General features: G+C 37.6%; 1 protein-coding gene across 15 annotated transcripts in view; it reads left to right on the forward strand.

Moving 5' to 3' along the window:
* Positions 1-13,087, forward strand: part of CAMK2D (calcium/calmodulin dependent protein kinase II delta) — a 314,355-nt gene that overhangs the window by 277,192 nt on the left and 24,076 nt on the right. For all 15 annotated transcript variants that reach the window (XM_044946077.2, XM_044946075.2, XM_044946076.2 and 12 more), the window contains one exon: positions 844-892. In XM_044946077.2, coding sequence (XP_044802012.1) covers positions 844-892 — 49 coding nt within the window. The remainder of the gene's footprint in view (positions 1-843; positions 893-13,087) is intronic.

Genomic DNA, 13,087 nt, shown 5'->3' on the forward strand with positions numbered 1-13,087 from the left:
ATTACTACGTTATTAATGAAAAAAATTTATCAACCATTTTAAGGAACAGATCTTAATACTGGCAGCTACAGTGTCCATTTAAGTGTGCTTATTAATCTGCAGCTTCATTTGTAGTTTTACGAAGAAATAGATTTGTCTTTTCATAATGGGAGTGAGTTTCTGATCAAGAACAGCCAGTTTCTGATTTAGAAATGAATGGGAAAAAATTTAATTTTCCTTGAAAGTAAATTATTCATATAATTCCATCGTGCTGATCACAAACATGGAAATTCTTCTCAAAAGCACTTTCAGTTTATCTTAGTACTACCCTTAACTTTTTCATCAAATGACTCAATGAAATGCTTTTTCTCTCTACAAAGAAGTCAGGCTGATAAATAGCCTACAAATTTACTGCTCGATGTCGTGCCTTAGACAAAGAGGGGGCTAATTGCTAATTATTTCTGAGAAAAAACCGTTCCTTTTAAGGTTCAAATTCATTAGGCTGCTGTATTCCACTTCTCATAAGTCCGTATGGAAGCGCACCTTACAGGGCACTGTAACACAGCACGTCCTTCCACAGCTCTTAAAATAAGCTGCATACTTTGGCTGCTTCTACACATCGCCTCAATTTATCATGCTTCAGGGATTAGGCAACCAGAGTACTCCTTTTTGAAATGTTTGCAGCATTTGGCATTTTATTTCTGTTAAGACCACATAACAGATTTGTCCATTTGCATGTCAGCATATGCACACAGCCTGCTGAAGAATTTTGCATGATACATACATCACTCGCCAATTTTTTTAAAAAAAGAAAAGTCAAGCTATTCATGATTTGCAACTTTAAATGTGTTTTCTTCTCAACAGGAGTCAACTGAGAGCTCAAATACAACAATTGAGGATGAAGACGTGAAAGGTATGATTAAACCAGAAATAGAAAATCCCAACTCAGCTACATATACATCAGAAGAAAAGTATTTATTTCAAATAACTAGTAAGTTTAGGAACTAGGCCTATTCTAAAACACAAAAATAATTTTCTTTTAATAAGTACATTATTTTAATTATATATCCTGATTTTGTCCATTTTCTTCATATTATTTTCTCTATCTTGAAACAATATATAACATGTAGTATATTCAAGAATATTGTGATTTAAAACTAGTAATGAGTGTTTGGGATCATAATATCAAATTGTAAATGTATCAGTCTAAAAGGTAATACAAAAGATTTATGCCTGACTAGAAAATAACATATTCAAAAAATGAGAATAACCATTTTTTCTAAACTTTCAGTGGTCTTAAGTGGCCTTCAGTGAAATTCTGAAATTGGCAGCCTTTTAAACCTAGACTTTCATGCACTTCTCTACTATATTCTTGATCTCCATTCAGTTCACTTGCCATTTACTCCATTCACAGGTTCTCTTAGCTCCATATAGGAGTCATTGCCTGTGCCCTTACTCGCGTCTTCTCAGGGACACTGCACACACATACTAAACACACTTTTGCAATTAATTTTCTTGTTTTGGGCCTCAGGGTTGTTTTAGAAGTTAATCTTGCAGCAATTGTGTTTTTTCTTTTTAAATTCATTTTTGGCTGCGCTGGGTCTTTGCTGCTCTATCTGGGCTTTCCCTATTGTGGCGCGCAGGGGCTGCTGCCTAGCTGCGGTGCACAGGCTGTTCATCGCAGTGGGTTTTCCTGTTGCAGTGCGTGTGCTCAGGGGCACGTGGCCTCAGTAGTTGTGGAGTGTGGGCTTAGTTGTCCCACAGCATGTGGAATCTTCCCAGACCAAGGATCAAACCTGTGTTCCCTGCATTGTCGGGCAGATTCTTCCACTGCAATTATTTCTGCAATTTTGTACTCTTTATTTTTTTCAATTTATTGTATGTAACTGCAGTTTCTACAGGCTGCTGTCTAAAAGTGATTCCAGAAAAATAATGGTAAAAACAGGGATATTTAAAATAGAAGTATTAAAGGAAAGGAAGTGTAAAACACAAATTAAGAGGACTGATTCATCAGATACTTAAATATTGTCTGGAAAGATTATTACCTATCACCAAAAGTATCACCATAGGCTTTCATTCTTTAGGTGGCATCGGTAAGATACAATTTTGAAGATTTGTTTTCATGTTGTAGAATAAAGAACCTGGAAATTCTCAGGTCAAGGAGACATACAGGCAATTTGGGAAATTAAAATGACTACAGACCACAAGTCACCTCTGCTGACTTCTTCCTCTTTGGTCAAGCGGAACAGCTGACACTATTGAAGTGTATCTCTCTTGATATTACTAGCGCACTGACCTAGCTCTGCTAGAGGTAGTCGGTCATTATTTTTTTACAATGGAAAGGTGGATAGCTGTAAAAGGATTTTATTTGGTGGGTCTATTCATCTCTCTCTTGCCTCTGAGTTAAAATTTGAACTGAAGTAATTTTGTGAATCATTGATGCCAGTCATATTAGATAAAAAGATTTTTTTTAAGCAGATGTGCCAATAAGCTTTCCCAGTGATTCAGAAAGCATCATCTTTATAAGTATCTTGGATTCATTAGGTTTTTCAGTCAAGCAAAATGTTTATAGGACTTTTACATTCTTCTCTTGAGCAGGAATCAAAAGGAAGAAATAACTTATGCATTATCCACTGGTGAGACTGAATCTTTAAATAACTGAATCAAATTAGGAGAATACCAAAACCTTACTGTATGCAAGTCATCCTCCAAGGAATATGTTTAGTCTTAGGTGATCACAATATGTGGTCTTTCTCACCTGAATCAGACTCTTCACTATGCTGCATATTAGTTTAGGATGATTGCTTTTAATCTGTGAAAATGTTAATATATAAGCAGAGTCCCTGACAGTCTCACTTTCATAGCGTATATTTACTTGGTGAAATGAAATTATGTCAGTATTTCTCAGAAAACAGTTCTTCTCTTGAAGTCATAATATATGGGTTTCATCTTTCTTCTGGGATTTCACAAATTGAGACAGTATTTGTCTTTATAGTTAGGCTGAGTCTTCACACACCAAATATTAGAGAAATTAAGCATAATATTGAGATCAAAAGAAATGTCCTGCTGATAACTGAGCCCAAAATGCTTTGGTTCATTTCCTTGAACTCAGTGAATAAATTTACATGTCTGCTTCATTTTCCTAGGGTGGCTGTGGCCACAGAGTCGTAGATACAACACATTAGGCTTCATTTATGTTCTCTCTAAGACTCAACAGCCTTTTGGCGGTTAACCTTTTTAATATTGAATGACATCAGAAAACATTAAGTCTAGAAAACTCTTTGAACGATCACTCAGGCTGTCATTTTTACTGTAAGACAGGTGGTATATAAAACTGTCAAATATTTTTAACATATTTACTATGGTCCATCTAGTCAAGGCTATGGTTTCCAGTGGTCATATATGGATGTGAGAGTTGGACTGTGAAGAAAGCTGAGCACCAAAGAATTGATGCTTTTGAACTGTGGTGTTGGAGAAGACTCTTGAGAGTCCCTTGGACTGCAAGGAGATCCAACCAGTCCATTCTGAAGGAGATCAATCCTAGGTGTTCACTGGAAGGACTGATGCTAAAGCTGAAACTCCAATACTTTGGCCACCTCATGCGAAGAGTTGACTCATTGGAAAAGACTCTGATGCCCAGAGGGATTGGGGGCAGGAGGAGAAGGGGATGACAGAGGATGAGATGGTTGGATGGCATCACCGACTCGATGGACATGAGTTTGGGTGAACTCCGTGAGTTGGTGATGGACAGGGAGGCCTGGCGTGCTGCAATTCATGGGGTTGCAAAGAGTCGGACACGACTGAGCGACTGAACTGAACTGACTGAACTGACTATGGTGATGATATGACTGTGGGGATCTCTGCATTTATTAGTGCACTGTCTTTCAGGAAGACCCTAATATATTTATTCATCTGAATGACTATACTCTTTTTCTCTTTACCTCAGAGTTTGCCATAACTCTGAATAGCTTGGTAGGCAATATGTTTTTGGCCTAGCTCTGTTAGAACCCAAAGGTACACATACAATGTCCAGAAAGTCACAGAGACGGATCAGGTATATAACCTGAGCAAAATGATATGCTCACTACAAGACTATATCCTGTCCACAAAATTGCATGTCTTCCAGTCACACACTTTTCAGCTCTTTCCTTTCTGTATACAACCTTGTTATCGAGGGAAGCACCACACCTTTTAACATGCTCTTCAAGACACAGTCCCATAGCACACTCCTCTGTGCAGCCGCATATGCTCCATCCCTTCCTTCTGGTTGTCTTACCTAAGGTGGCACCTAGACTCGCATCTTCCCATGCTGATAGCTGATCCTTTGAGCACTGTATCACATGCTTCCTGGGCCAGTGGCATCACATTCTGTCCCGTCCCCAAGGACCAACCTGACAGGGACGCTGTTAAGAAAACGGGGTGGGGGACATTAACACAGCATGGCGACCTACTCGAAGAAGGAAACCAGGGGAGCCAGTGACAGAGTGCCATTTTCTGGCCTCTTCTGGAGGAAGAGAAAGACTAGCAGTTGTGTGTAGCTTTTTTAAAAATTATTTTAACTCTCTGGGTCGCTATATTACCTAAAGTGTATTTAGAGTAATAGGATCTACAAAATTCTCATTAGTTGTCATTTTTCACACAGACTTTTTTTAAATATGCTTTTCCATTATGGTTTATCATAGGATTCTTTTTTTAATTGGTGGATGATTAATGGTCCTTTCCATTCAGTGGAACCTGGAAAACCAGGATTTGGAACAGACCCATTTTCCTTCAACTCTGCTTGTTAGTTTCCGTTTAAAATGGCCTGTGGCTTTCAAGTGGTCTCAATCCCTGTTACTCTTGATCTGTATTTAGGCTATCTCAGTTTCTTCATTCACTAATGGAGTATTTATTAAATGCCTGCTATTTGTCTGAGCTCCACCTCTTTTTTTTTTTTTATTTTATTTTTAAACTTTACATAATTGTATTAGTTTTGCCAAATATCAAAATGAATCTCTCTTTGTAAGCTAGTTTTAGTCGAGCTTTCAGCAACTCAGTCAAATTACTCTTCTGTGTGCTTTACATAAATCTGTGCTATAATTTAAGCTATTTCTTACTTTTAGTTCAATAAATATCAAGGAAACTTAACTGGAAAAGTGAGGCCCAAGATATGGGCACTTCATATCTAAAAGTCCCTTTATTTTCTTTTTCTTAAAAACCTTCAGCATTTAGTGAGAACCACAACATGTTCCTCCCCAAGCTCATGGTCACCCTCAGGGAACTTGGCATTGCTCTGCAGCTCTTGTTTGTGAAAAGCTTCTGGTCCTGTGTTTTCTTTCTCCAGCACAACAACTTGACTTCCTAATGTTGACCTTGTGAGCAACTTCCTAATTTTGCCCTGGATTCAAAAACCAAATATTATCTCTAATGCTATGTCAATAAACTGAGTGTAATGGAGAGAGATTAATAGTTTAAAAACAAATGAGCATCTTAATGAAGCATTTATTGCCATAGAAGCACTGTGATAATAACACACCATTATATACTTTAAAGAAGTAAAATGTGATTTTTTTAGGTCCGTAATTAATGAGATAGTCATTCCATTTTGAATATATTTCTAGCAACTCATGGGTTAATTAATTTCCAGTGTTATCAAACAGCTGGCGGCAGCAGCCTTTGATGAGTAGGTGGCGTGCTGGCAGTACTGCCTCCATAGCTGTGGGCGCACCTAAGGCCTGTGATACAGAACAGCGGCCCTTTCAACTCTGTGCACACGTCAAGACTTATCCTATGGTTTGTGGCCGTCGCCCCGGTGTCCTGGGCCTGTCCTTGTGTGCTACAATGCCTCTCCACCTCCTAGCCTGCACAGCACCATTGCTCAGAGCCAGCTACTTCTTCCTAATAGGTGTGCTACAGTTTGGTCCACCTGCTGCTCTTTCCCTAAATGCCAGAGCTGTGCGGCACCTGTCGACACAGCTCCTCTGCGCCAGTACGTGCCCTCTGCCACTCATCCTTCTTCCAGCATCTCACTTCAGCTCACCGTTCAGCAGCCTCCTGGATCTCTTGCTGCATTTCATCTTTGTTACAGCTGTAGGCCAGTGGAGCTCTGTACTACAAGCAGAAATGTCTTGTGGTAGGGCTTCCCTCAGAGAAGGCGATGGCACCCCACTCCAGTACTCTTGCCTGGAAAATCCCATGGACGGAGGAGCCTGGTAGGCTGCAGTCCATGGGGTCGTGAAGAGTCGGACATGACTGTGCGACTTCACTTTCACTTTTCACTTTCATGCATTGGAGGAGGGAATGGCAACCCATTCCAGTGTTCTTGCCTGGAGAATCCCAGGGACGGGGGAGCCTGGTGGGCTGCCATCTATGGGGTCGCACAGAGTTGGACACGACTGAAGCGACTTAGCAGCAGCAGCAGCAGGGCTTCCCTGGTGGCTCAGAGGTTAAAGTGACTGCCTGGAATGTGGGAGACCTGGGTTCGATCCCTGGGTTGGGAAGATCCCCTGGAGAAGAAAATGGCAACCCACCCCTGTACTCTTGCCTGGAGAATCCCATGGAGGGAGGAGCCTGGTAGGCCCCAGTCCATGGGGTCGCAAAGAGTCGGATACGACTAAGCGACTTCACTTTCACTTCACTATGTGGAGACTTCAGGCTTGTTTTCCCTCTTTTTCCTTTTGCTGACAAGTAAGTGATGCTGCATAGAATCACAGGTAATGAAGCTGCATAGGATGTTTGCATAAGGCCCAGTTTAAGGGCACAGGAGCTGACAGCCTTATCTCTTGAGTGGGGCCTGGTATGTGATGACACCTGGATGTCATGGTATCAGCTAATCCACAGAATCACTTGACTACTGAGATTTGTGTGTGTGTCTTTTGTAAATCTGGGCATGAGTAGACAGTGTGATGACTAAATACTCAGATTCAACTATTTAGTGCAGATCATGGCTTCTGTGTAGGCTTTCCTGGGGCAGAGGCCCTCTTGGTGCCAGTCCTTCCCATCCTCATGAAGCCTGAAACTCAATACTTGCTTTGCATGCATTCAGAAGAATCTGCAAATCAAGCAACTCCTGGATATTTTATTTAAAGACTTCGGATAATTATGTTGTTCCATTAGGTTGAAAGTATCTTAGAAGACCTGTAGTGTAGTGTATGTGTGCGTTAGTTGCTCAGTTGTGTCCAACTCTTTGCAACCCCATGGACTGTAGCCTGCCAGGCTCTTCTTTCCATGGGATTTCCCAGGCAAAAATACTGGAGTGGGTTGCCAGTCCCTTCTCCAGGGGATCTTCCTGACCCAGGGATTGAACCTGAGTCTCCTGCATTGCAGGCAGATTCTTTAACATCTGAGCCACCAGGGAAGCCCAGAACAGTGTATTAGTAACTTCTTTTAGGTTTCTAATCCAAACTTTAATTTATAAAAAGATTTGGTAAGAAAAATTTCTGTTTGCAAATTGTGTGTCTACCTGTTTATCTTTTATATCAGGATCAGTAACTTACAGAACTGATGCAGAATTTATTCCACTCTACCACTGTACTCAGTCTGCTTTTTTTTTTTCTTTACTCTTTTGCCTTCTGTGAGATTTGAATCTTAAATTTGTCAGTGATAGCCTCAGCCTTATTTAGCCCTGCTGACAAAAATCAAAAGCTCTTGCCAACCCCAGCTTAAAACAAAGTCTGAAATCAAATCAAAGCAAATGAAACCAACCAATAAAAACATGTAGCTACTAATTTTATCATTAGAAAAGTGTAAGCTCATTCTATAGTAATACCATTCCTCAGTTTAAAGTTTCTTTAAATGGCTTTACTTAGCAAGTCTGTAAATATTTGTGTGCAGTTTTAGAAAACTCCACAGGGAAAATGTAGCATTATTTTATTAAATCCTCATAAATTCTGAAAGTGTATGTTATAAGATCCCTTCTATCAGTTTTTAAATCTTGATTCAGCCATCAGGTTTTTAACTTTGAATTTATTTTCAAAATTCAGAGTTTAAAAATACAACATTTACTATTCATACATATTACTTTATATGGAAATAATAGGAGGTAATCAACTCAGTTTATATAATCAAAATTTTAGTGATCAGTTTTAAAGATCTAATTTACATTATAATACAGCTGCATATATTGATTGTAAACTTTTATGTTATCTATTTTTCCCATTACCTGATAAAAATTTAATAAGCTGCTAAAGTTAACATGTACAAGTTCTCAAGTATTTTATTACTCCCCTCTGGCTCCTTATCTTTTCAGATTATAACTTAATTACTTTCTTTAACTGATATAAAAACACCAGCAAAGATCTGATTTCTGCTGGAATTCGCCAGGGTAGAATCTGGAGTCTACACTCTGTTTCTAGTTCCAGCTTTTATACAATTTGCGTTAAACAAGTTGCATAACTTCTCTGTGGCTCTGGTTTCCCCAGGTTAGAGATGATGAAATCAATAATACAGAATTGCAGGGGTTTTTTCCTATACCACTTTAATGAAGTACTCGTAAGGTCCATATTTTAAAAATATCTTCAGTTATACATTGTAAAATAATATATAGTAAAGTAATATATGTTAATAATATAAACTGTTGAGAATAATTATAAAAAGACATTTAATTCAAAGTTGAATTAAATCACTGGGCTCATAGGAATAAATCACTGCAGTTTTAGGGAATGTTATTAAAATGGGAAAAAAATTGTCTACTGACCTGTATATCCAAAGTTATTATAGTACTAATGGACTATAAAATTAGTACTTTAATTAAATTCCAGTAAGAATTATTATTGGGGGTATATTTCATGTTTTTAAAATATCTTCTATATAAAATTACTTAATATCTAAAATTATTTGACTTATGCATTTCTATACAGAATTTAAATAATATTTTTAACTATAAGCTTTATAATTCTTAAATTATTTATTAGAATAAAATAATTACTTTAGTAAAATAATCACTTTAGCGTCCTTTGCTGAGTTTGTATTATTCTCTACTAATTAAACATATCTAGAAGTTATGTGAAAGTATATGTTTATATTCTTTAGTGATTCATCTTGTCAGTGAAATGGCCTTATTTTTTTTTTTTAGTATGGATTTCTGCAAAATAGTTCCTTTGATTTTTTTCAGGAGAAACTAGTTCTAAAGTGGTCAAAGAAACAAATCTTGGTCCTGTGCATTTTTAATCCATTCCACCAGCTTATAAATCCTTCCATTTCAGACCCGTATATTGAGAATATTACAGGGAAAGCAGAGAAAGCATTACTGAATGAAGATGCTTTATAAAGAGCAGACTGTCTAGAAGTAAATGGTTTTTATTTATTTGTATTTTGGAATACTATTGTCATTATTTAATTTAGTGCAACAAATACACCATACTTACAGTGTGAGGAGCACTAAGGAGGCACTAGCCAGACTTCTTGCCCTCATGAGCAGGCCTAGAAAAGATAAAGATGATTCTGCATGATAACATAGTTTCTTTGTTTTTGGCTTGTATCCAGATAACTCTGAAACAAGGAATAATATGTTCATTGAAAAATAAATATAAGAACATAGCTACAAATAGTCATATGTGAGGAAGTACAGAAAATTTCAGTTTCATGTAACACATGTGATTCCTAACAAAATATTTGAAAAATTTGGATTCATGCAGTTCTTGTTTAAAAAAAGATCATTGAACACCTACTATGTACTGGATATGACAGACTAGGCTGACACTAAAAGATGGCTTACCCTTTGGAAAGGGTAAGCCATCTTTTAGTCTCAGCCTTGTTTAATGAAATCATATCTGCTAATGTATTTCCCTAATGAATGGCTATTTTGCATTCAAATTTTATTCTATGTTAAAGAATATTTCTTCCAAGATACATGAATAAGATGTTTGTCCTTATTAACGTTTAGTGAATTAGGTAGTCTGTCTTAATTTCTTTTGATATTTAATAGTGTGACATTTTTCCATTGGTCAGTATTGTTAAGTTTGCCAGTACATCATATGAAAAGTAGCATCATATTTAGTACAAAAAGACAGTTTTAGTTATAGGTATTGGAGGATTTTTGGTCTCCTCAGTTTTGCTTTTACACCCGGTCTATCATATCAGCAAATCCTGTTGGCTTGGCAATCAGTCAATCCTATAGATTTTCCTATTTGTCAAATCAGTATACACTCAGTTCTTTTTTTTTAATTGACTGCTGCTCACTAGACCTATTTCCATCACCCTGGTCCACAAAAGCATCAACATCATTTGCCTACATTATTGACATGACTTCTTAGCCAGTCAGCCTGTTTTGGTATTACTTCCTGTGGTCAGTTCACAAGATAAAAGTCAAAGAGATGCTTTTACAGTATGTCAGATCAGTATGTCTTGTTTCTGGTTTGTATTCTCTAGTGGCTACTATTGCAATTAGAATGGATTATAGGATGCTCAGAGATCAGGACCTCTTCCAGCCATACCTCTCTTTACTATCTGACTTCATCTCCTATTATGTCTCAGGAACACTGTCCTGACACATAGCGAACAGGTTGCTGCCTCGAGGCCTTGCACTTGCCATTTCCTGCCTGATATGTCCTGATACAGATTCCATGTGCTTGCTGCTGCTGCTCTTTTTTTAGTTTCTGATCAAATGTTATATCCTCTCAGATCTTCCTAGATGACCTTAATTTTAAACTGTTAGCCTCCAAATCCAGTGTTCCCATTCTCCTTCTCTGCTTTCCTCCTTTCCTAGATATATCATTATCTGGCTCTTTTCCCCTACTGGGATATAAATTTCTTCAGGGCACAGACTTTTGACTGTTTTGTCCATATCTTTAGCCACAGTATCTAGACCAGTGTTTGGCAATAGTAAGAATCAGTTCAGTTCAGTTGCTCAGTTGTGTCTGACTCTTTGCAACCCCATGAATCGCAGCACACCAGGCCTCCCTGTCCATCACCAACTCCTGGAGTCTACCCAAACCCATGTCCATTGAGTCGGTGATGCCATCCCACCATCTCATCCTCTGTCATCCGCTTCTCCTCCTGCCCTCAATCTTTCCCAGCATCAGGGTCTTTTCCAGTGAGTCAACTCTTCGCATGAGGTAGCCAAAGTATTGGAGTTTCAGCTTCAATATCAGTCCTTCCAATGAACAACCAGGACTGATCTCCTTTAGAATGGACTGGTTGGATCTCCTTGCAGTCCAGGGGACTCTCAAGAGTCTTCTCCAACACCACAGTTCAAAAGCATCAATTCTTCGGTGCTCAGCTTTCTTCACAGTCCAACTCTCATATCCATACATGACCACTGGAAAAACCATAGCCTTGACTAGATGGACCTTTGTTGGCAAAGTAATGTCTCTGCTTTTGAATATGCTGTCTAGGTTGGTCATAACTTTCCTTCCAAGGAGTAAGCGTCTTTTAATTTCATGGCTGCAGTCACCATCTGCAGTGATTTTGGAGCCCAGAAAAATAAAGTCAGCCACTGTTTCCCTATCTATTTACCATGAAGTGATGGGACTGGATGCCATGATCTTTGTTTTCTGAATGTTGAGCTTTAAGCCAACTTTTTCACTCTCCTCTTTCACTTTCATCAAGAGGCTCTTTAGTTCTTCTTCACTTTCTGCCATAAGGGTGGTGTCATCTGCATATCTGAGGTTATTGATAGTAAGAATAATAAGTATTTAATTGAAGGAGGAAGGAAACATGATGGACAATCAACTATACCATGTCCTAGTAGCCACTCAAAAGGCTAGAATTCTCTATAAGTTATGATCACGTCCCAACTTTTTTATTTTCATAGACCTTTGTCTACATGTTCCCTGCCTCTACCCCATAATTTAGGAACTAAAAATATAGAAAATGAAAATTGAAAAAGTAAGTCACAGGATCCTCTTTCCTGTTTGGATGGAGCAGGTGTTTTTGTGTCAAATATAGTAGGTTTGAATTACAGCTAGCCCTTTATCAGCGAAGCAATCCAGCTGCCCATGTAAACCTCTCTGAGTCACACTGTGTACATGGTGGTAATGATGTCTCAGTACTTAACCATTTTTTACCTTCAAAAGTGTTAATTTCATATGGTTCAAACCTAACAATGATAACAGTATCAAAACGTGGTCATGTTGACTAGAGCAGATATTTGTTAAATGCCTGACCCATGATAGCAAAATTAATTACATTATCTCTGGCCATTCTTTCCTGTGAATACATGACATACACACAGAAGTTCATTATTAAGAGTCTATAAATCTAAAGGGATCTGTGTTTTTCATTGTAGCTTCAGTGTTTCTATATTGTAAGCCATTTATTTTGATAAGTGGGTAAACATCTGTAAATTTTAAGATCCACAATATAGGATCCAGCCAGTCTATATATATAAGCAAACATAGACACTGCCCACATACAGAAAATAAATTCACTTTTGGGTTAAAACAAAAGCCAATATTTTTAAAAAGCTTTTATTAAGGTAACAATATTAACTTGTCATGAATTTTACACAGATTATTTTAATTCACCATTTTTTGCCTCCATGATACCATATAGTAGGCACTTAATAAGTTAATGAATTAATTATGAGGTTTTGGGATTAATTTAATTTTGTTTTAAACTCTTAAAAATTTTGAGAGACATATTCTGTTTTTAATTAAACAGAAGATATTTTAAGTAATGACTCCGTCTTCCCTCATTTAAACTGATTGTTTTATCCCTGAATGTTCACAGGTGTTTTGAAAAACTGGCTTATTCTGAGTGTGTCTTGATTATCCCTGATGAGAATAAAAGAACAGTATGTAGACTGATTGTTTTTTACAAAAGTAAAATACATTTTAAAAGGAGCCTGCCTATGCCAAATTACTTCTCAAGCAAACTCTCTCAAGAACTATAACATAAAATATCCCTCTTAGAGACTGATTACCCAAGTCATTGATTCCTCAGAGAGAACCAAACCATCATGACAGAAGTTAACAGCTTAAGTGTAGAAGATCTGTTATTTGTTGGTTCTTGAAATAATTCATTACAGGATTATTGGTGTCTTTGTTAACATCACTACATGTGGTTATTTTCACTATATCTGAAGCAAAACACAGATGGCAAATGTTAGAAGAGAATTTTAGATTTATGGGCAAGTTTGAGTAACAGACAAAAACCCATCATCACTATGTGTTTTCAAATTTTGAAAGAA

This window comes from Bubalus bubalis, chromosome 7 (assembly GCF_019923935.1).
Source record: "Bubalus bubalis isolate 160015118507 breed Murrah chromosome 7, NDDB_SH_1, whole genome shotgun sequence".
NCBI classification, from domain to species: Eukaryota; Metazoa; Chordata; class Mammalia; order Artiodactyla; family Bovidae; genus Bubalus; species Bubalus bubalis.